This window comes from Melospiza melodia, chromosome 1 (assembly GCF_035770615.1).
Source record: "Melospiza melodia melodia isolate bMelMel2 chromosome 1, bMelMel2.pri, whole genome shotgun sequence".
Taxonomy (NCBI): domain Eukaryota; kingdom Metazoa; phylum Chordata; class Aves; order Passeriformes; family Passerellidae; genus Melospiza; species Melospiza melodia.
In genome coordinates, this window is record NC_086194.1 from 103,343,521 (window position 1) to 103,369,322 (window position 25,802).

Below are 25,802 nucleotides of genomic sequence, written 5' to 3' on the forward strand. Positions count from 1 at the left end.
AACAACTTATAAGGTGATAAGACCCCCACAATTATAAAGGAAGTATCATGGATTGTGAGGTAGTGGAACAAGAAACAGACTGGCTCCAAAACAATGCAGAATTTCAATAAACTCGTAACAGTGAGAGGCTCCGAGAAAAAACTTACCTGGTCCTGCTGAACAGTGACCAGTTATCAACAAAGTACTGTTTTTCTAACACACTTTTCCAACATTCAGCTATTTGAATCATACTTCTTGAGTCTTCTTGTTTGAGAGATAAATTTTCAAGCTTTCTTTTCATCAGAGACTAGTCACTGAAATACTAACTATAAACTCCACACTCAACATACATGAAGAAATTACTGTTGTACAAAAATGGGCTGTGCAAAATTACCACTGTGGAACAGATAATGTTATTTTCAATAATCTTCAATGATTACATTAAAGTTCATTTTGTATTTCACATCATAAAGGTACCTTGTATCAGTACTGGAATTTTGCTTTAGTTCAGGTGTACAATGGGAAGGCAGGACATACAAAACCCTAATATATTTTAGACTACCTTTACTAGGTTTCATAGTAACACTTTAGGTAGCAATAATTTTCCTACTATCCTAGCAATTACTATCTCATGCAAGACCAAATATCACATGTTCCATGTTAGTCTTCCAACTTTAAATACATGTTACTGTTAGGATTGAAAAAGTCAGTCCAGCAAACATTGAACCAAATAATATCATCTAAATTACAAGTCCAAGTGCAGCTGCAGATGGGCCACCAGGACAGAATGCATGTCATCCACCATTCTATTTATGTAATGTGGATAAAATGATGCATGCTGGAAAAGAAAATCTTGAATTTTACACGCAGAATTATAGGTGTGCTTTTCAGCACTCAGAAATTAAAGATCTGGGTTGTAATTAAAGATCAACTTTGGGAACCACAGTTCAATAGCTAAGCAGAGCACACTAAGAAAAGAACAAATAAATCAGGATCACATTTTGTTAATGTATACTCCCATGACATAACAGCATTTTAAATACTCAATGCAGTTCTGGTTTCTCAGTCCCAAAGAGTAAGTTGAGCAAGAGGAGACAGAATGAAGATGGGGATGACCAAAACTGCAGAGATTCAGCTGTGGCCCTAAAGGTGCAGTTCCCAAAAGACCAATGCCACTATGGGACTCAAACATGCACCAGCTGGGTCTCATCAGCACCAGGACAGGGAAGGAAATCTTGCAGTTAAAAAGTTTCATCTGAGAAGGCCTTCAAAAAGAGTTGAGCTTCTACTCTAGGATTACACATAAATTTCACAACTACCACCAGCTGTGGTCTTACCACCAGAAAGTGAACATGGGCTGAGTAACAAGCTTATTACATACAAGGAGTTTGTCAAACCTGATGCTTCTTGGAGCACTGTCCTGGAAGTGAAGCAAGAGTCATGATTGCATATAGCAGAAGGAAAATGAACAATAGAAGTATTTTATCAGACTGGGTGACTAATATACTGAAGAACAGGCAAAATGGGTGAAGTGACTGCTACACCAACAATTGTGGCAGAGTTGCACACACAGAATAATGGGGGAATATGTACTCTCACCAGTTCCTCTCAAAGGGCACAGAGATCAAAGCTCTAAACTCTCTCTTTTGGTATAAAGGTAGAAAAAAGAAAATTCACTAAGTTATAAGGTCAGGAGTCCAAAGGCAGATCCATGGTACATTGCTTGTGCAGCAAAATTAAAGACTTTCATTATGAGACATGAGAAGCTGAAAGGTGATTAAGGTTATACTGACATACACTTAATAAAGTAGCAAAGAAAGAGGAAGCAACTGTGATCAAACCAGGTATTGATCTCAAAAGAACACTATTTCCTATGTATGGAACTCAAGCACATCCATGGGTTCAAAGAACAATTTTTTAAAATAAGCATTTGAAAATTGTGCTTAGATTTATTTTCTGAAAATGTTTAGGAACAAAAAAAAACCTATTAATCTACCCTGCCTTTATTGTGAAAAATGTCATGCTTTTGGGGCTTTTATTTTGACTGAGGCCAGAATTTCTACAGATGTCTGAGACAAACAGTTCTTCAAATATGCTTATTTGGAAGACATAAAAAAAATACTGTTACCTGGTTAGTAAAATCAGATCTCCTGAGAAAGATGCCCCTTTTAAGTTTTTTCCCTTAATATTATCATATAGTTAGACCAGGAATAAACTATTTACCGAACTAGTTTATTATATATATATTTCTATATATCTATTTCTATATTTATATATAATATTTTACATATTTATAGTACTTTTTATATAAGAAAGAGACCCAACAACTTTCCAAGCACAGAGATGGAGAGATCACTTTCCATCTGGCTATGGTTGTTTTGAAGACCATCACCTGTAAGTAACAATGCTAGACATGCAGAGGGAAACTGCCTAGGCTTTCTCAAACTGACCTGTTGGCATGACAGGTCTTTCCCTTATCCAGCTGTGCCACGTCTAGCACAATACAGAAGATTTCCAAAGTCTAATTTATACTGAAGGGCAGTGACAGCAAAACCAAGTCTTCCATTCCTCATTGCATATTACCTCCTCAGCTTCCCAAATGTGGCTACAGAGCTGTTTAGAGAAGCAGTCTGAGCACACATTCCTAACCAAACCATGTGACAGACCAGCATGTGAGCCAACATCCCAATCTGCAAAACTAAGTATTAACCTAAGGATGGATTTTTGTCACATCCAGAGCAGCAAAACTTAGGGCTGTGAAACAATACAGTACTGCTCTATCCCTCTTGCCCCAAACATGAACTCCTGATGTTTCTGATCTACCCATCATCAGCCACAAGCTGGGTCAACTTCTTGACATGACAGAAGCATTGAGATACTTGTTTTCAGTCAAACCAAAAAGTCCATCTTCTGACTGCAGGACTGCTGGATCTCATGCAAGGCAAGATTCACACTGAGAAGGAAAGAACAGCACAGCTGACCGAAGACAGTACCCAGGTACTTAGCCTGGGCAAGGCATAAAATGAAACTACACTTTAATATAAAGGCCATGGACAGGATGGTAACAGATAATCCACTATTTAAATGAACACAAATCAATAAGCAGAGCTTATTGAGAGCTTGTTGCCAAATATCTGCTAAGGTTTCCTGTGGTTCATCAAGAAACAGAACTGGAAAAATGGTCTCAAAACCAAGTCCAAAGAAGGGCAATGAAGCTGGTGAAGGGTCTGGAGCACGAGTCCTGAGAAGATCCAGGTTGTTTATCCTGGGAAAAAAAGCTCAGGGTGGACCTTATCATTCTCTACACTACCTGAAAGGAGGTTGTACCAGGTGGACATTGGTCTCTTCTCACCAATGATAAGTGAAAGCATAAGAGGCTGCACCACAGAAGGCTCAGATTAGATATTAGAAAGAATTTCCACCACAGACAGGTTGTCAAGCACTGGAACAGGGTGTCCAGGGAAGCGATGAAGTTACTGTCCCTGGGTGCACTTAAAAGCCATGTAACCGTGGCACCGAGGGACATGGCTCAGTGGTGAACACAGGAGTGGCTGGGTTAACAGCTGAACCCAATCACCTCAGGGGTCTTTTCCAACCTCAATGATTCTGTGAAAATACCATTCCTCACAGGCTGAAGAAGTGAGCTCACTTGAGATGGCACACTCTTTCCCAGAGACAGGCTAGGGGCAAAGATCATATGAAAGCTGATCAAAGCACATACCAACACCAATCCTTAAGCAGAAGATATCCTGCCCATAACTGTATTTCACAGCTAGACTCATGTCTCCGTGGCCCTAAATATTAAGACATCAATCACAATTTTCAGTCATCTTGGCTGAAGACAACACCAAACTTCACCTTGCATACAAGCTGTACAAGTTCAAGATGGATCAGTCTCATTTTCCTAAGAGGAAACTCCTTTTTCCAAGATGACAGGAAGCGGCTTGCTCTAATAAAATCAACCAAACTGTCAATCAAGCTCTCCTAAACCATTCTCAGAAGGGGATAGGTAAGATTGACTGAGGACAAAATAGTGTTAAGATAATTTCTGTAGCTGTAAAAATTACCTTCAGGATTCAGCTGATTACTGTTTCCACCGAGAAAAAAACTTTTCCATGATAGGAGATCGCTTTTAATTCCCACTACACCTCAGATGTTCTATTTAGAAGCCTGAATGACAATGGTGGTAAGAGGGATGTGAATCTATCCCTTATTACTCTGTGGGACTTGCTACCACAGAAGATGATGAAGAAAAAGGCCAATGCTGCTGAAGGACTACTATCTGACTTTTTTTTCCCATTGGGACTATGAGAAGCAGCAACTCTTTAGAAAGCCTTCAATTAATGTAGACACATTTTTGTGTTGGACTGACCCTGAAAAAGAACTACAACAATCACCAAGAAAGATGTGAAATCTACTGAGCATCATCTACAAAACAGAATTCTGTACACAGAAACCTTTCCTGGGAAGAGGAAATATGAATTCAAACCCATCAGATAGTTCAAGAACCATCCTACATAGGAAAAAACTAGCCCCAGTTAGGACAAAACTGAATAAACTCAGCCTGGGGAGTTCAGCCTCCTGCAACTTCCTATCCTTTTAAGTAATCTTCATTTAGCCTTGATCCCTCTAGTAGAATGTCATGTTCTACTAGAAGCCAGTCCCTGGTCTTAAATGGAGCCCATTTTTTATAGTTACAGTTATGCCACAGTTTAACCTACCTACTAACAAATCTAGAACAGGGGAAAAAATGGATCAGGACAACAGACTCCCAGATGGCCAGGCCTTAGGTCAGGCCACCAGAAAGGTCTTTATACAGAGCATGGACCCCTCTGCCTTTCAGCAGGAAGAGGGATCCACAAACATACCTGGATTACCCAAGCACATCAGGTTTAACTGAGATCAAACATGGAATGTAGACTTCTGCAACAAACTTGCTGCCAAACAGCTCATCATCCACTTACAAGTCCTTTGGCACTGACAACACTGGTGCTAGGGGAACTATTTGTATACAGAACTTTGTTGCATGCTGTTCCCCTTGCAAGCCAGTGGCGTGATGGGTTCTGAGATTCAGATGTCACTGGCACAGACAGCTCAGAACTCACAGACAGGTCAGACACGACGCCTGAACACTGCTGCTGGGACTGCTCCACAGGTTTGCAGTTGTGAACAAAATTCAAACATTTCCCAGATACAGTAACAAGTACAAGTGCATGCAAAGGGCACATACTGATGACACCTGAGGCTCCCATTAGATGCTATACAAGTATACTTTTTGATGCCTATAGTAAATACAGACACCTCCTAAGAGAATGACTATATCCTTCAGAGAAAAACAGAGAAGTTAATGGAGACCACAACCCAAGACAAGCAAAACTTCAGGAATCCCTAGGTTACTCTACCTGTACTTAGGTAAGAGCAAAGTTTCATTCAGCACCAAGAAAGTCAGCCAATACACATTTAACAGTGACCTTTAATATTTTAAGACCACAATCTCAAATGTGAGTGCAACACTCCATACCCCTTCTGTACCTCCATCACAGTGCAGTCTCAACCTTTGTGAATTTAGTACCACTGAAAACCTAAAGAATTTACAGGCACTCCTCAAGTACTGTCAGTTTTAAACTCACAAATGAAAGACTGCGTCCACTTTGATGCAAACTTACTAGAGCAAACTATTTCACCTTCCAATGACATTAATGCTGAAAGTTTACATCATGACTAGAGTTTGCAGTTGTACTGAGAGGGTTTATGTGACATCTTACAGCCATCCTGCCCTGTGATTAGCTAGGGAGCTCAAAGCCATTGGGGTTTTAGGGAAGTCTCAGGGAAGAGACATCCTCTGATCTAGCCCAAATTGACACTAAGGGTTAGAACAAAAGGTGCTAGAGCAGACACATGAATGGAAATACCACATGGCAGCCATGCCTTCATTATCTTTCTCCTCTCTCTTTCAAAAAACAAATTGCAAAGGTGAGAGCTCAAAGTACTGCTTGTGTCTCTATGAAAGACACTAAGAACTGCATTAAAAATGGCATGTCTAGAAGCATGCTACTTTTAATGGCAATTCTGGCAATACAATCAAACTAAACTGATTCTATTACGTTTTTTTAATATAGTATTTTAAGTCTTTTTTAGTTCTTAAATACATATCAAATCTTTTAAAACAGCTTATGGGGCATTTATTAAAGAACCAGGGAAATTCTTAGCCTTGCTGTCTAGTTTTCTAATTGTCTAAACAAGTAATTTGATAACACACATTTCTTTCTGCCACAATACATACATGCATCATATTAAACATTAAACCAGCAAACCCTCCTTTGAAATACTTCAAGCAGAATGTTGGACTCATCCTGGATTTTATCATACTCTCTTCATTTAAGAGCTGCACATTGAGGCATTGTACTCTCATATCCCTGGGCAGGTTACATTTCTGTGCAGATTTCAATACAACCACAGTTAAACAATAAATAACATTCCTTTTATGAATCAAGAACCAAGCATTCCTAACTGATTACACAGACAAATGGATATTGAAAAAGTGAACTAATTACCTCTCAGAATCTCTATTTGGATATGATCTTGCGAGTGGTGATACTGCATGGCTAAGGACAATGTAGGCATAATCAAAAACTTGTTTCACTTGCATGGCACCATAAGAACTTCTGCCAACGTCGTTTCCTGAAATAATGTGACAATCATCAGATCATCTTTTTTTAATATCAGTTACCAAAACATTAGTCACACTTAAAGCTCAGAAGCCTCAAAAATACAGGTTAATTCTGTTTAAACCAGTTATCCCATCCTAGCCACATCAGGAACACCTAAGAGTGCCTATTTCAGCAAAAGAAGTTGACCTTAGGAATGACACTTAACATAATGCACTCAATTTACCACTTCTAAAATACCTGTATATAGTGCTTGAAAGAAACAGAGCACAGAGATCAGCTTAAAGCTCTTAGAGCTGTCTTCCAGAGGGAACCTACCAAGCTTAAAGGATCATGTCTCACTTACCAGTAGAGTTCCTGCAGGCCAAATTCACTTTAAAATTTCATTTGTGTAACCTTCATTATGTCTGACACTCACAGAAAACCCTATTTAACCTTATTAAAACTACAGATTAATAAACCAGCACATACAGATATTTATCTCCACAGGATAAACCAGTTTTTCAAAAATCTATCATAAAAGATTCCAGAAGCTTTTAAAGTACTGTTTTTTGATCAAGTTTGTAGCACTCTCAATTGCCCTACTTTAGGAATGAGTGACATTTTAACTGGAACTCTTTCCAAATCTATTGCCACATGAACTGCAGAGGAGCATTGTATACCTTCTGTATCAGTGACAATGTACGAGAACAGATCACCCATCTGATACCTAGAACAATCTTGCTGTTACTAGCAGAAGGCATTTGGGAGCTTAACATGGATGTATTTGGCACCAGATATCAAAATTCACTGTCAGCACTCAATTTAAGAAACATAAACAAAACTGCTTTCAAATTGCATAAAATATGGACTAGGTCTTGAGTGGGTAGAAAACCGCTTACAGTGCAAGGCTCCCTCCTTCAGAATGATGTGTGAAGTGCTGTGAGAACACTAGAAAGGGATGAACCACCAAATATGAACATCAGATCAGAGCCCATGAAAAATCTGCTTTTGAAAAATGACGGGTAAAGGACAGAATCCATCCTTTGGAGGACAGACTCCAACAAGGCTGAGATTGACTTCAGAGGAACACTTCAGTCCCCTGAGTGTTTTGTCCATCAAGCCACTATAGACAAACCTGCTGAGATTTGTCATCCAGGGGTAGAAAACAGATTCTTTTCAAAATTCCCCAACCATAATGCCATTCTAACAGAAAAGCATAATCAGTGAAAATTAACTGAAAACATAAATGCATTTTGGGAAAACAGAATTTTTCCAGTAATTCACATGGTCAAATAAAAACCAATCAAGAAATACTTCCTGTTTACTGCCATAACTGAGTATCTTGCTCTGAATGCAGCACTGTGGTATACAGCAGCCACTATTACAGAAGTCTCTCCAAATGGTTTATTTGCTATTGGACTCTATCCTGAAGTAAAAAAAGAGATCAGTGTGGGCCTAGGACAGTGAACCTAGGAGGAAACACATGTTCTTCAGAGAAGACTTCAAAAAGGACTTACTCCAAAGGTGGCTGAAAAGTGACCAAAATATTTTAGTGGTCATGAAATCAGAAGACAATGTTAATTATACTGAAAAAGTAATGATTAATTCAGTAAGGGCTTTTCAGAGCCCTTACTGTGTGACCAGCCACATAATGACATTCTAAACCTAGATATGTAAGATAATTAAATTGAGAAGCAATACAGAAATGGAATGCATACTAAAAACACATAATTGCACCTACCACTAAATTAAAGTCCATCTATGATTGGACTTAATGTTAGAGCTCTTTTCCAACCTAACTGATACAATAAATTCACATAACATTAATTAAGAATACACACTCAATGTGCACTCAAAGAATCTTTATTAGTTTAGTCTAACCCAATTCTAGGCAGATACATTTGGCATGTATCCTGCATAAAGTTATACCAAAATGAAGACAGGGCTGCCACAAAATATTGGCTATTCCTTTCATCAGTTGTCACTACCTCCTCTGTTGTGCCAGCAAAAGAAATCATAAGCCTTCCCTAAACCAATTACAGTAAACTTGGGAAGTTTAGTTTTAATCAATGAAGTTGTGTTTGAGTCTTGATTGAAGCTGACTTAAGAAGAGAGGCAGAATAGCTCATGCCATACCATGCCTGGGCTCCTGGATTGCCTCATTCTGCACCTGTAACTCATTCATAAAAATGTCTGAATTAATGGGTTTTAATCAATTTACAGTCTGCAGAGCTTTTACTTGGGCTGCAGCTCGAGCTACTGTGAACTGATCTGTCAAATCTGTATAAAGATGACCCTAGCCAATCCACAAAACAACATATTAAAGAAGCCAGAAGATCACACATTTGCATTTGCTGCCCTGAACAGATTTTTTTCTGAGAGATGACTCATTAGAGAACCATGTCTTACATATCTGAGCATCCTCCTTTGGTCACAATCTAGACTGATCAGTTAAAGCACGCAACCCAAATGCTGTCACTCTTTAAAAAAATCATACATACTTCAATCCTCAGATGTACATTAGCAGATAACAATGGTCTGTGTGATTTCATGTATAATTCAATCCTTATTCTTTCTTACAAAGCCTTCATCCCTAAAGGAGCATGTCCAAAATTTCCATCACTTGCTATCAGTATTACCACTCCATCAGGTAGCCTTCCTTTACCTGAAGCGGTTTTAAGAACACGGCCTGAAAAGGTAAAGGTAAGACCATGAGCTAGAACTGCAGCAGACCCACTCATGTAAAGCTATTAGCTAGTAAACAGCTTTTTGCAACATTCAGCATTAAAGAGGTTCTTTCAAATGCTACCTTCAATGAACCTGGGTATTTTTATAACCACTAATGTTTTATACACACACACAAACATATATATTTGCAGGTTCTAATGATAAATAGCTGATACTGAATAGCTCCAATGAATCATTCTGGGCAGCCACTAAGGCTAGAAAAGAATCTCATAGATGTTGCCAATCTCAAATCTATTTACTTCCCATACTTGTGACCTATCAAGATGCAGAAGCAAGCAACATGAAGCATAATAAACCCTGCAAGTTAAAGATTCTCTTTTTCAAGGAAACACATTTAAGGTTTAGAACTTTCATTACTGCCCACAGCAATTCAGAATGAAAAACAAACTTCCTCATGAATGGAGATGCACAGGTAGAACTCCAAGTTTTAAATTTGGTGTTAAAAAGTAGCAATTTAGCTACTCTAGCTACTGCCAGCCTGAAACTGGACCAAAAATGATTCCTGTTTTGAGCATCACAAATGACTGGAGGACCTTGATAATCACCCGATTTGCAAAGGTATAAAATAACAAGCCCCTCAACAGTCTGCTGGGTTAAGTGACAAGCTTATTTTACAACCACAGATTAAAAGATTTGTCAACTGCCAACAGTTATGTCTTCCAAGACAGGATACTACTAGACCAACTCCAGACAAACCTCTTCCAAGATGACATCATCTACCCTGCTCCAACATATTCCTGAACAAACTTCTGAGTGCCTGGCTTTGCAGCTCTCCTTAATAAATGCTTTTACTTTTTATATATTTTACAAAAAAGACAAGTGCTTTGAGAAACTGAAACGGTGCAGCTACAAGATGTTTATGGAAACTCCTCCTTTAGACAATGCTAACCCTGTCCTAAGACACTAACTCAAGGTGGAATATCTTAGACTATGTACAAAGACCAAGTATAAATTATTACTTCAAAATTGAAGTAATTTTCATCACTGCTACATTAGTCTGATAACTCAAATCTGGACCTCAACAAGCTTCCCACTTGAAGTGCCAACTTCTGACACCTTTGTTGGAATCCTGGTTCTCAAATCACACAAATTATCGTCTTCTGGCACACAGTGATCAGTCTCTGATTTCTGAGGAAACCCTGCAGTACCTAAGAGAATCTAAGAAAACCCATTGCAACCAAAACACCAACACAATATGAAACCTGGATGCCTGTTCCTCCCAAATCCAGGAACTAACAGAAGGTTATGAGCAGACAGAAAAATGTATCACATCCTTCTGATGACACCTTTCATCTCTCAGCCAGACATCACCCTCCTTTTCACACTGAATAAAAAACAGTCCCTCCAACTTAAAGAAACTAATCCCACTAAACACATTCCTGTTCCCTGCAAGACCACTTTAAGGCTATTCTTTTGAGTTATACCCATCAGTATCCCATTGCTGAGCTACTGCATACACTCACAGGAGCCACTTTTACACTACTTTGATAATCTTTGAGAAATTGAAAGGGAGAGGTTTTTTTATCCCTGTACTTTTTGTCTCACTTTGGGATTAAGAAGCCATCTTTTCAAGTATTCTTCCAAGGCTTGACAGGAACCTTACAGACAGCTGTGATCAGGCAAAAAAAAAAAAAAAAGTTAAAAACCTGTGGATACAGTGCAAACACAGGTTTGCAGGGGTAAAACTCACCAGCAGCTTATGCTAACTTGAGACATCTGTGTCCACTCTTTATGAAAATAACTTATTCCCATCTCCTTCACAGTACTGCCACCAACCCACAGTCAGACATTGAGTGGATCTGAACCCAAATTCATCAGATATGATTTATGAACTGGGCAAGGACCTGAACCCTTGGGAAAGATTTTTGTACTGGGGCAGAAGGAATAACAGAACTAAACTAATTAACAGAATTCTAGATGTACTAACATACACTTGACAGGCAATTTTAGATACTGTAGGAATATGTGATTGAGCCTGAATCTAAGGAGGCTGTACTCATCAGATCTGATTCAAAGAGCCATCCTGTATGTGCTAGGCAATTTTCCTCCTAGCCTCATCTGGCAAGTTCTGAAGGTCTGTGGTAGCTGCTAAAGAATATCCCTATGAGACACAGTGGTCAGATAACTCAAAAATATTGTCAGTTTTTATTTCCATAGCCAAAACATTATCCCCTATAAGAATTATATTATCTCACACCATACAAACTCTTTATTTAATTTAATTCTTATCAACTCTTTGACAGCATACAGCCATTCTTTCTTCTAAACTACAGTTCTTTGTTTCTGCAAGATTAATGCTAGGAGGAACAGTTCAGAGCCCTTATTAGACTTTTTTTCTCCTTCTCCAGAGTACTATTGGCAGTGACTAAAACATTGCATAGCACACACAATTTGTTCTCCTTCAGGCCCCAGCAGATGGAAAGGAACAGAACTGAAGGGCAGTAAGGATTTCTGACTCTAAATAATTGTGGCTTACACTGCTATTTAAACGGGTCTTCAGGCAAGCAGGTACACAGCTCCTAAAGGAAATCTCAATGACAATGACAGTTCTGCACAATCATACCCTAACCCATGCCTGGCCAAGAACAACAGTCATGATGGACACAGAGTTACAAACACATCAGAGACATGGTTAGACAAATAAGTATCACAGCCTGCAACCTGTTCTAGGGAAGTATGAACATTCAGCATATTGAGCATTCAGAAGGTGCCAGCTTTAAGCTCCTGGTCCATGGTATTTGCTTTAGAAGTGCTGTAAAAATGCTATAAAATGTCTACACACAAAATGTGACAGTATGGACTTGGACTGCCAATTACATTCTAGAAATACTTGTGCTGAAGTCCAAATTAACTGAAAATTGACTTTGTTAAAAAGCTGGTTTGGAATTTCAGCTACTTGTGATGGTCTAAATAGAATACAAACTGAGTACTGGAAAAAGCTGGAAATTTTCCTGAGGCACTTAGCCAAAATTAAGCTCAATTATTTTGAGGGTTACTGAATTAAAACCAAATCTAAAAAAAAAAAAATGTTAAGTACTATCAAAAGAACATGCAACTCTAAAACTCTAAATGCCATTCCCTAAAGATCCCTGTGCAGCACAGAAGCCAGTTATGCAAAGTGCTCTCCACACCACCACTGCAGCTGTTTTTTTCAGAGACCCACCCCTGCTCCCGTGCAGTCTCTGTGGTACCACCCTGCAGGACAGGTTCTGCACCTGGGGCATTTATTTCCCATATGGTGTGACTTATCTGAAGTAGGGCACCACAGACTGTGGCAGTAAAAACTACACCTTCCAATCTCTTTCTCACAGCAAATAATGGAGAACTCCTCTGTTAACAACCCCCCTTCCAGAATTTCCTGGAATTCTTTCTTTCACTACCTCTCAATGCTGTCAGAGAATCTCCTTATGTCCTCAATACAGTTCTGGATCTCCAAAGCATTATGCAACTGCGCTGTTTGCACGTAATTCAATTTACTCAGGCTAAGAATCTTGTGAGACCTCAGGCCCGTATCCCTCAGCCCTCCTACCTGACTGTACCTCTACAGCAGCAACAGCCTCTTCCCAGTGCAGCTTCTGAACTCATCTGACAGACTAATGCAAGCTGAGAGCACAAGCTGAGCCAGAGCTCTGCAATACTGCAAGAAGTGTACAGTCTTACCAGGCAGAAGAGGATCTTCAATACATAGCATGGATGGTCTGTATCCATTAGTCATGACTTTCATGATTTCTTCTTTGGCAATATAGGCACCTCCATTTTTTATTCTAATACCAGTTTTCAAGTAGTTAAAATTCCTTCCATAGAGTTCAAAAAATTCTATTAGAAGCATTCCAAGGTTTTCATCAGCTCTTCTGGCATCAATTCTTGGATGTAGCTGTAACACACACCAGTTTTTGCATATAAAAAATTAGTAGTTTTCAGACCATAACACGGGGCAACAAAAAGCTCATTTAAACAGCTGAGTATTTCTTCACCTAAGATTCAACTGAATAATTCACTCTTCATGTACTTAAACCACTCTCACACAACCTAGAGGGGGCAGCACTTTAGCAGTATCTGAAAGCCAAAGAATTCTTTCATCTTTCCTCATGTAGCTTTTTGAGGATTAGGGAATTATTTTCCCTAAGTCTAAAACAAGAAATAAGTACTGCATACTAAATTATAGCCTAGTTAGTAACAAAGTAGTACCCAATTTTCCACAGCAAATCCATGCCTCAATGCTGTCAGAAAGTGGGGCGCAATCTAGTTTCCCCAGCTGAAATAGAGTTTGTGTCTCTGTCTCTATTTATTATATTTGGCACACAAAATCTATAGTAATATTGCAGTCAACACCACCAGCAGCAGAATATGTAAGTTGTCCATTACCACAGCTGCTGAGAGATGCTAAGCCCATACCTCATCATACCTGTAGGAGGCTCACTGTCACAAAAATGCATTAAGAGAAGTTGTAACTTGTTTCTAACATTGTAACTTGTGACTATTTCATCACTCGAGTACAACATCTGCCAGAATTAAGCATGTCAAAACCTAACCAACATGTAAGAAAAAAAAAAAGAACCTGACTGTTGGATTTCATCATTTTAATAAACACTGAAATCAACTACTCTGCACATTCAGTATCAGCAGTCTGGGAAGCAAAAGACAAAAATGCATCCTGCAGATTTATGAAGCACCATTAAGATGATTCAGGTACAGGCCCTGGTGCAGAGAGCAATGCACAGCCTCTATGCCTTTCACAAGGCAACTGCTGCTGCTCCAGCTCACACAGGATAGATCCTGGATGTCTGAGAGGTTGTCCACAGGATCTTTCAAGAGTCAAGCACTCAGAGCCATAACAGTAATGCTGCACTGTGGTAGGGGCATCTGAAGAAACAGTACAATAAAAGGGCACGAGTACAGAACACAAAATATTTTATTTAAGAACAGAGAAACAAATAAGGAACAGACTTACCTGCAGGAAACTAATTGCCATTAAAATTAGGCTGTAAGAGCTAATTCCACCAGTAAAAACTTCATTCAAATCCCTCTGAAGGAGGAACTGTTTTAATACTAAAATCAAGTAAGGTAGCAAAGAATATTTCTGCAAAGCAAAACAAGTTTTATCAATGACAATGTCAACATTCCAAAACAAACAAAGAAGTACACAATCTCAGCAAAGATTCATCTAATACAAAAATATTTCCAGTGGTGTACTATACAGTGTTTCCACAGGAAGAACTGAAACTTGCTTTTTTTTATTCTAGAAACAGATGAATAGACTTCAACTCTTATTTGATCAAAGACCTTACGTTTAAAATTTATTTCCCACCTAAACAGTAAGATTTTTATATCCTTCTTTAAATGCCCATTTCACTTACTATAGTGAAAGCTTTCACTCTAAATAGTACTTTTACTACAGAGCGTAAAAGGAAACTTTTAAGTGTGTAGCTACACAAGAATTGGTTTTTGACAGTTTAGCAGGACAGTATTCATTATGCAGCATCAATTAAATTCAAGGTAAGCATAACTTGAAAAGAGACTTGCTTCAGAAGCAAAGTTTAGTGCCTATCTGTATATCTAGACATGACCATAGAAGTTCTTTCACAGTGTACAGGTTTATTCAAACACCTAGCACTCAAAGGGAATACTGAATGGACACCAATAGATAATAAATTAAAATATCCATGTTTAATTAGTATTACTGAAAATAGTATTCAGCAATAGTCAAGCCATACCAAAAAAGGTTGGCTAAGCATCTAGCACATCCTTGGTAAGTAGCATAACACTCAATAAACGGCTGATACCTTCATGTATTCCTTGATAAATCGAGCTGCCTTCACACCAGTTTCTACATTAAAACTGATGTCAACTTTCACTTCTGTCTCCTGGTCAGTGAGTTTTATTATTGGTACCTGAAAAGATTAAGACAAGAATATGAATCCCCAGGAACACAACACTGGTGCTATTCCTCAGCTTACTCAAGACACGTGGATATTAGCAGTCCAAATGATTGCAACTATCAAATCTGTGTAAGAGGAGGTAACAATCCTAACCTGACTGACCACTGAATGCTTTCTAAGGAACTGATTAATGTACAATCACCTTAACCTACCACCATTCTGGTACTCTACCACAGCCATTAGCTATCTGCCTTCATAGCTGCAATAGCAGGGTTTCATATGACAACTTAATTTACTTAATGACTCATTCCAATTAATAGGAGATCTTGTAATCTCATAACCTGTGGGAACTGCATTCCTCTGACCCAGTATTGCACCATTCACTTGCTGAACTGACAGGAAACCAGCCTAGCAGAAAGTAATGCCCGTTGGTTTATCAAGATGAACTGGTTCAATGCAGAGTCAAATGAAATCCAGAAGAAATAAAGCAAAGCCATTGTAGTAACATGGCAGAAATAAATTAATATAAAATGACTGAATATGTAGTTTAGCTTCAACACCACCACTGGAAGGCAGTGCCCTACAAAATTATCTTAAAATCACAATCTAAACTTCAGCTGAAAAGATTTATTTTAAATTGAACTCTTCATATTTTTAATCTGAAATGAAAAACAAAAAAGGGCAGAAGTATAGCATCATTTTATACCAATATCAGACAAAAAAATAAGAAGGAATAGTACAATTGTAAGCGATTTTTCTAGTGCCATTTTCCATCATTAACTGGTAATACAGATTCTGAAAATCCCAATAGTTCTCAGGTAAACCAAAGACTACCAACGCTGCTGTTATGTACTGCTACTCTAATGAAAGCCACAGGAATATTATGAACCTAAAAGAGGAAGACTGTTTTAGAGACAACAAAACAGAAGCTTGCTAACATAAGCTTGGAATACTCACCTTAGTCCCCTGAAGAAAACATCACTTGCCCAGTAACATAAAATTTTCATGCATTAAGTTTTAAACTTATTCAACATGATTCAGGCTTACAAGGAAGATGCAAGAGAACACACATCAGTCTCACAAATGACATAAAGCTCTCAAATAGTATATTTTGGACAGGAAAACCCAAGGTTAGGTTTGGAACACTTCACTATGCCATCAGAAACAAGACAACCTGAAAACATGCTGAAAGCTAGACAGCTCTAGTTACTGGCTTAACAAATTCCCCTCAAAGGTCAGTGGAAAAGCATTATGCAAATAGTTAACTTATTTTACTGGATATTTTGCAAATACTCACTTTCAGATACTTATTGACAACCCAAGTAAGAAGTATGGCCTTCAGCAAGCACAGTACAGAGAGTTACTGACGGCCATACAAAAGACTCCATGCTATTGCTAAGCGTATACAGATTCTACTGAAACTTGCAGAGAGTTAAGGACAATATAATTTGCTCCAGGAACTAAGAATACTATTTATCACCAACATCTGAAGGGGTCTGAAAGTTTTTCAGTTCAGTATTCCACAGCTATTACTTACCGTAGCTTTGTCAAGTACTTTAATGGAATATGGCTCAGCCACATTGTGTTTTCTCAGTGCTTGCTCCAACAGCTGTAAAGGGGGTCGCTCCCATTTCCCAAAAACAACTAGATCAATGTCACTAGACAAAAAGAACACAGCATGAAACCCAGTAAATCTAAAGCATAATATACTGCCAAAAAGTATGGTAAGATTGGCATTCTACATATTACAAGTACCATGATGATTACAAGTACCAAATGACCACACATGGTGATCATTTTGCACTTTGCAACATAGGTTACCAATAAGCTTCTTCTAGGAGCATTAAGCAAGACAGTCCATGGTATTTTTAGGACCCAAAGCAGTATTCTAGTTTTTTGCTTCCATTACTCTAATGAGTTTTTCTCTGAGTTCCTTTCCCTTTTACCTTTCATGCTCTCTCCCCTCTGACTTAAACAGACCAATTCCATCCATCGCCTGTCTACTCATGTTGACGGGCATTTTAATAATCCAAAGAATTTTATCAGTGATTGGTATTCACAGAAACAAAATTTCCAGTGCTTTCCTTCTGAAAATGTAATTTATATAAAGACAACCCCATCTTCAAGGCAGAGCTACACAGGTTTCCACATCAAACTGAACCATTAAGTGATACACAATACCAAATTAAATAAGACATTTGCTCTCCAAAAAGATGGGAATGCAGTGCTGTGATGGTTCTTTTGACTTTACACAGTAACTCTGTGATAAGTGACACATTCTTAGTAATTTATCTTATTTAGCAAAACAATCTTTACAAGGGAAATGCCAAACATTCAGTTTCACTGTCTGTTTAAAAAAAAAGCCAAAGACTAACACAAGGAAGAAAAGGTAATTCACCAAAGGGTCAACAAGCAGAACAAAACAGTAAAATAATACATCAAATACAAATCTTGAAGTTCAAAAGCTCTTCCCTGTGTCACATGAAATTCAAAAGTTTTACTGAAAGTTTGACACATTTGCACATTCCATTCTAAACTCCTCTTTGAAATCTACCATTTTTCTAAAAGAAGAGTAAACTATTACTTACCTAGTTGGAAGATAAAGCCCTGTACTAAAGCTGCCAAATATCTGGACCTGAAAAAACACAGCAAGAAAACATCTTGCAATTATGAATGCTCATTTCCTTTTACTTTCACAAAACTTCATACTTTTCTCCAGTTTTTAAGGACATAGTAAAAAAGCTACTTTACTATATACTCTCTGTACAAGCACACTTTTTCTTAGACATATCACTTTAGAGGAAAAAATTTGGCTTCTTTACCATGAAATAATTACCAATCCTGCTTACAAGGAATAAATTTAGGCAAGTTCTTTGCATTACTTATTTCCAGTTTGACAGACATACAAGCTTTTATCCGTTTCCTTCCCTTCTGCTCCTTCCTTTCCTTACAGGACAGCTTTACTGAAACAGTTTAAGGGATTTTTTTTCCAAATGTTTATGTTTAAAAACCAGCAAGTACCTCTAAACATATCATTCAGATAAATATGAATACTACAGATTTTACTGTCAAGAACAACTATGAAGTAGCAGCAGGTGTTTTTGTGTGGAAAAGCAGGCACAATGAAGATACATCCACAGACCACATCAAATACTTCCAGTGAGCTTCCCATCTAAAGAACTGAGATGCCCTTCCCTCTCTGATACAGAAGAGCCCAATGCACAAGCTCACTTAGTTTTTGGCCAGGCAACACAGGCCCTTTTCAGTGTTTATATCAATTTCCACAAGGTACAAAAATCTCACTATGAAGGAAAAACATGGGTGAGGATGAAGCAGATCAGCTTTACAGTATTTTTAGCTCAGTGCTGTAGTCTGAGCCCTCACTGTCTGCCATGGAAGGCTATGAAATCGTGGTCTGAAACATATTTCTGGTGTCTAATGACAATGCTACAATCTTGCAATCACAAAGGTGATGCTAGAAATACAATTCAGAATTCACTCTTTTTGAACAAGCAGACTTATTCATTGGGTAACAAAGTGTTGGAAATTACATCAGTTTAGATGGCAATGTATCTCAAGGAGTGCAATTTTCCCACTACAGTGGGGCTAAAGCAATTCCTTGAATGTCAAATTCATGAAGAGTACAAAAAAATCTGCATTTAATTGCTCTTTCATAAAATATTTTGATTTTAAAATATCCACACATTCAGGACTCCTTGCAGAAATGGATACATAGGTAGACAGTCTCACTTTATTATTCAAAATTAAATTATACAGAGACAATCTATTTAATAAGCATTTTTTTAAGAAAGACATTACTAAAAGTATCACATTCCCAGCTCTCAAAATGAAAAAACATTCAGTAGAATTCATTAAACCAAAATCTAGGTTTAAAATTTCCCCACTTTTTAAAATAAATTACAAATAAATTTCCAAATATTGCAAGAACTGTGATATTAAGTCAATTGCCTTAAACTTGAAGAGTTCCCTGTTCATTCCTAAAAGAAAGAAAGATAACAGCAAGATTAAGTGAACCAAGCTCTACAATTTACTAGAGAAGCAAATCACAACTGAAGCTGCACTCACATCAGCGGTAGGCCAGAGATCTTTGATGACTGTTTCTATCCTTTTCACCACTTCTCTTCTCATAGCTGCTTCTTCAGGACGAGGGGACATGAAGTCATAGAAGTCAATGATTTCTTCATGTAGTCTAATGGAGAAAACAAGATCAGTTATAGTGACAACTGAACTATTTAACCATTACCATAAATTTTGCAAGAAACAGACCATAGGCTTTATTTAATATCATCCTTTAACCAAAGAGCTCAGAACACTAGCTCTAGTAGACATTTACTACATTTCTTACTGGCTCAGCAGTGAAGGCCAAATTCAATTCCTGATCCTTAATGATTCCTTTCTTTAGAAAACAAAGCTGAGCCTTAAAAACTACATGATGCAAATGTGAAGCAGCACAAGATCAACCAAAGTCTTCAAGCAGGTTTATTCTTCCAGCAGTTCTTACTTCTGTGTATGTAGCAGTTTACACAGACTGCAAACAGGCCACTGGCAATGGTGAGATTTTGCAGAGGACAATAAAAAGGACATTTGAGAATTTCTTGATGTAAAAACATACACTTTGACACTCAGGCTCTTCATCAGCCATTCATTCATATAGAAAGCAACCTTCCAACTGAACTCAAAGTGAGAAATGTTAAATATATTCTCAAGTGTAAAGTATTTTTATACCAATGTTACATGAGAAGTCCTGACACTGGAACCTTATACACCTATTAAGCCCTTTTGTTTCACATCTACCAGCCCTATAGAACTCTTGCTGCCAAATTTGAGTATTCAGGTGAATGTCGTATTTGCCTTCAATGGAAAAGCATCAAGCCATGCCAAACAAAAATGCAAGTAACTACCACTGTGACATTTTCCCAAAACATCTTTTTTGATGTTGACATATTTCTAAGATTTCTGTCTAATTCACAAAATGTATCTAGTCAACATCGTAGTGAAATCCAAATGTTGTCCTAAACCCAAAAATTAATCTATAGTTTATATACTTAGCCTTCCAAAAGCAAAATTTACTACCTCTCTAGTAGAGCTCAACTCTTCATCTGAGACTTTGCAATTCATTTTACTCAGTAACTCTCCTGCTAGCAGGTAACTTCCAAGAGACCACATGCCTAATTTTTAAGTGTCACTATTCCTTCCCATACAAAAAGAGATTTTTGCAGCAAAGCTCAAAGATACTTTCAAAAAGCATAAATATTTTGAATTACTGTTTGCCCTTTCTCTTTTCTTAAACTGAGCTTGGGCCCACAACTGAACATTTAACTACACAGCAGATTTAACTAACATTTCAATTTGCTGATGAATCCAATTGATTCCAAAATTTTAGAGCAAGACAGAAAATAAAAAACTAACATGCTCTTATTTTGTTTTGTTTATAGAAAGTATGCTTTTTTCCTATCTTTCCAAGACAAAAAGACCAATGAATAAAATACTTGAATATACCTAACAGCAGTGGGGACAGCCTAAAGACTTCCTATTCTTCTGCCTATAATAATCTGCAGTGGGCAGATAGAGGGCGAAAGCAAGAAAAGGCAAGAAAAGCAAAGAGCCAGCCATCCTTCCAAGCCTCCAGTAATTTCATCTGGCATACATTCAGAGTGAATCTCAACCTGATACCTATTAGCTCAAAGAACTTAATTCCATAGATTTTTCCAGGTCTTTTAGTCCATTTCTGCTTTGTTATTTGTGCCATTCAATGAGAATTTAAGTATGCATCAGAATCAAGAGTGCTTTATTTTGAACTACTGCCTGGTAATGATTTTATCTGATGTTTTTTCCTGGGGCAAAAAAAAAAAAAAAATTGTTACTGGCAGTTCACCTCAAAACACAAGACTTCTCAGGCTCTCAATCCATTTATCTCTATCCACCAGAAGTTTTCCAAGCTACTAATCCTCACAGGTTTTTGTCTCCTTTGACAAAAGCAAGCCCAAAGTTTGATCACTGCTAACCTCCTTAGGCTTGTTTTCCATTTGCACCATGTTTTCTGGCAGGTGGGCATAAAGACACACAGAGTCAACACGTCATTCTGCCATTCAGTTCAGAACACACACTTGTTCTCATTTTGTTGTCCCTACACTTGGGAATATTGCTGCGTGAGGGTACCTGAGCTGCTCTTTAAAAGAAACCATAATGAAGGAGCTTCAAAGTGTTTTCTAAACAAAACTATCAAAATAGAGCCCACTCACTGTGTGCATTCAGCCTGAATTATTTTTCTTCGGTCATGATTCTATATATTTACTAGAATTTAATTTTATCCACAATTTTGTAATCTAATGAACAATGAACTCCCACAGTGTCTGTCTGCAGTCAGCTCTAGCTTTCTATTATCCTTTTTATCCTTTTCTCACTCGTTTCTTCCCTCCAGGTATTTATGAACGTATCGAACAACAGTCTTGACTACTTCTATTGTAACTTTCCCTTATTATAAAGTAAATAAATTTATTCTTTCCTTTGGTTATTTCTAAGAGCTAACCCAGCAAACCTGTAAATGTTTGGTTTTTACAAAGTCTTCAAAAAGAATCTTAAACATTCTTCTGATAAAAGAAAATCCAGAAGTTATGTTATCAAACGGAACACAGGAATATGGATTAACAATAAATCCTTCAAGAAAATGAGACCTGTGAGACACAACTACCTTAATCAAAACATGTACTAGACCCTTTCTTTATGTTTGGTCATGCAAGAAGTTCTGGGTTTTTATGGTATCAGCCCTATCCAACCACTCCATGAGATCTAGACATTTCTGGGGAAAAAAATGCATTTACAGTAGCCATCCTGTATTAGGGAAAACAATAAAAGGGGAACTATCCCCATCACAACCTCTACCACACACAGCACAGCCTTTCAAAAGCAGCCCCAGTGCATCAGTGGGCTCAGGAAAACAGCCAACCCACAATTACTCTCAACTTTGATGCCCCACTGAGCCTCTCTTCCAATGATTAACACAGTCACAGTTGTTAATCACGTTATGAAAGACTCAGAAGAGTATCACTCATCACTAGTCTACATGTCCTTCCCTCATCTGCTCTTTAATATCAAGTCAGGTTCATATTTTCTACTTCACACTGGCAAGGCAGTACTTGGTTTAATGCTTCAATTTGCACAGGACAACAGCAGAAGTCTAGATGGCAAAGCTCATTTAGAGTTCAAGCCACACTCATGGCTAATTCCCCTGAACTTCTTTGGCACATACCACAAGACATGGGTGTACACCAGTCTTATTCTGCTGACTCGATTTAAACTCTTACTGAAATTTAAAATTGCAGTTGCCTGGAGTCAAAGCTTTCTTAAGTCTCTGAAGTCCTTCTCTGACAGAAAGCAATTAGTTCACTTAGTTCTTACTACATGGACTGTGTTCCCCCTGGTGCCCTTTCACCTCTCTCTCTGAGCCCTACTGACTGGCAAGTTTCTTGCTTTTGATGTGCAAGACTTCCAGTTCTTAATGCATGTGGCAAACCAGTTCTTAACCCTCTGACTTAAAAGACTTCTATTTTGCTTGCTCTTTCCAGTTTTCCTTAATTCAACAGTTTCTAAAAGATCATCTTCTTGGTCTATGTCTTTCTGGATAAGAATCAATGCTATACTCACAGTCGCATAAGGCAGTACAACCACTGTGGCATTTTATCTTCTGGTTTACACCTGAAGAAGCTTCTCAAAACAGACATGCTTTTCTAAAACTTAATGTCACAGGAGTTTGCATTTTGTAAACATCTTAGCTCAGACAAAGTTATTGGAACACTGTCACAAAAAAACCTGCAACTCTCATGTATATAAAACAAGATCCTGTATGCTGTTCAAGACTAATCCCAGTATAGCTTCTCACTAGCTGAAAGAATAATGCAGTGTCTGAAAAAAACAGATAACCATGGAACAGTCAGCCAGCCAATACAGGGATAGCTTTTACTTAAGTATGTTGTCCACGTACCCTCTATGATTTTCATAAGTACTTTTTAAGTCAGGACTGTGACATTATTTTAACCATTAGGGACACAATTTCCATCTGCAGCACATAAGGTACATGCAGACACAAGTAACATCCTAACTCCTCTTTTTTTCATGGAACTTCCCTTAACATATATACAAGTCAGTCTTCTCAACTTCCTTCAGGCTTCTTAAAGAATTTGGATTCCCAACAGCATCACAGCACCCAGCAATCTCCTGTAACATTTTAAGATGCCCATTGTATTGCCTCACTAGCAAAGGCAGGCCTTTTAATCAATTTTTTCACAAGACAGCTTTACTGTATTTATAGAAATACTGGGAAGGAAACTTGTTGGTAAGCTATAACTGTACTCTTACTTAATATAAGATGGGAAAGATTAGAACACAGGAATGAAAAAGAGAAGCTACTTGTACTTGCTAGATTATTCAGGTTGCTAATTTTAACAGTCTGAAGGAACCTACCATTTACTGATGTTATTACTGCTAAGCACAGCAAGCATCTGCTGCTTACAGGCTGAACTACTGCAACAAAATTAACATCTTCTGTTTATCAAAAAATTATCCCTTCTACTGTTTAAGGAAAGGCAGCCACTCTTCTAGCCTCCAGGTTAAAATAACACTCAGGTGACATTCTCAGATTTTTGCAAAGGTTTTCCTCAAAGACAGGTTTCTGTGAAAGGAGATCATCCATTTTACTCATTTACTGCAAACATATTATACATAAGAAAGGACTAACTTCAGTGCAGGGAAACAAAATTCTCAAACATCATAAAGAAACTAGAAGGTAAATTAAAACCTACAGAGATTTTGTTCCCTCAAGTAAGCATCTGGTTCCTTTTTCAACATGATTACACTACTAAGCACATTAATTTATTCTAAAGGAACAGTACAACATGATTGCATCTTTTATGTGGAACAATTAATACTTTTTAAAAACATAATCTTTACTGAGTATTTTTCTAGCTGAAGGCTAACACATCATCCAAGTATCCTTATCAAAGGAAATAACAGATGCCACAGTTAAAGCATGGGGGTCTAATACTAGGGATGTGTAGAAAAAGGAGGTAAGGAAATGGGGAGGTTTACACAGCATCTCAAAAGAATCTCTGTTGAAATAAAGGTTACAAGTCATAGAATATATTCCTTCAATGAAGCAGGAACTCCAAAACATGCATGACTTCACTGTCTCAAGACTAAATGATGACATGCACGTCAGTCACTGCACATTTGGAACCAGATTTTGGAAATCTGTTGAACTGTACCTTCAACTATGACTAGGGCAAAGCACAATTGCATTATCATGGAAATGCAGGTGAAATCTCACACTACCACAATCAAATGCATTCAATAGTTGAAATCAGTCAATCAGTCTTACAGTCTAAAACTACAGAACACGGTTCAGTGAAATAAAGGAGGAGATACATAACAAGATTTTATATATATATATATATATATATACACACACACATAGAGAGTGAGTGTGTGAAAGCAAGGATGCATTCTGAGACAGACTTCTCCCAGTATGATCTAAGATTAAGACATCTGCAAAAAGGGCTAAAATACAGCTATGACCACGAAGAGATGAACTACAATCCTTCCCATTCCCACTCAACATCCATCAGATGCCTTTACCTTTGTATACTAGTCCTCCTCAACAGCAGTAAGGCTCAGGCAGCACTACTACTACTCCTGTTCTAAGCTTACAGATGAGAGAAAGTATGAAAACACAGCGCTACATTCACAGACCGTACTGCTGCACCCAATCAGTCTCATACCACTACATTATTCAGACAGCAATTACCTTTGTCACAGTAATTGAATGGAAGGCAGCAAACTACAATGACTGGCAGAATAAAAAAAAAAAAATCCCAACTATATAGTACTTATGAATCTGAGCTCTGAAATATTTTACAGACAGGTAAATACCAAACTCAAGAATTGAGCTTGCTTTGCTAGTTACAAAGGAGAGACAGGAAGAAAAAAGTAACCACAGAACAAATATACTGTACATTTTCCACAAGAGATCATATTGTTCTTATTTCCTCTCTAAGCTTTCTCTTTGCCCCAGAGTCATGCAAGTCAGAGCTCATCCTAACCTCAGACCAGGTTTCTTGCCAATTTGATTTTACCTCTTAAAAACACCTTGACAGTTGACGCACCCAAGAAACTAAGTTTGTTGGACTGATTTATACTGCATATGTCCAGACCTAAGTAACAATTTGTCTGCATTTTGAAGAAAATCAGAAACTAAAGTATTTTTGGAAACTATATCAATCCAATAAAACTCAACCTTATTAATGGCTGGATGGGCTCTGAAAAATCTGCATCATAAAAAAAATTACAAATAAGCAGATGCACATCTCCAATTCAATACATGGCAATGCAGATCTGCTACATAAGCTTCTGAAGTGCATTACTCCTGACTTGGACTGATGGACCCCCCTACAGCACCAAGAAAACATCACAATCATTTTGTTGCACCAGTGAAGGAGAATGCCATATATTAAACCTTGGGACTGAATCAGCA

At 37.8% G+C, this 25,802-nt stretch overlaps 1 protein-coding gene across 4 annotated transcripts in view; it reads right to left on the minus strand.

The window, feature by feature from the left end:
* The window catches only part of TENT4A (terminal nucleotidyltransferase 4A), a 57,775-nt gene that overhangs the window by 23,924 nt on the left and 8,049 nt on the right, over positions 1–25,802 (minus strand). For all 4 annotated transcript variants that reach the window (XM_063163062.1, XM_063163051.1, XM_063163043.1 and 1 more), the window contains exons 2-8: positions 19,343–19,466; positions 17,845–17,891; positions 16,794–16,914; positions 15,161–15,268; positions 14,329–14,457; positions 13,038–13,251; positions 6,534–6,660 (exon numbers count right to left, since the gene is read on the minus strand). In XM_063163062.1, the coding sequence (XP_063019132.1) occupies positions 6,534–6,660; positions 13,038–13,251; positions 14,329–14,457; positions 15,161–15,268; positions 16,794–16,914; positions 17,845–17,891; positions 19,343–19,466 (870 nt within the window). The remainder of the gene's footprint in view (positions 1–6,533; positions 6,661–13,037; positions 13,252–14,328; positions 14,458–15,160; positions 15,269–16,793; positions 16,915–17,844; positions 17,892–19,342; positions 19,467–25,802) is intronic.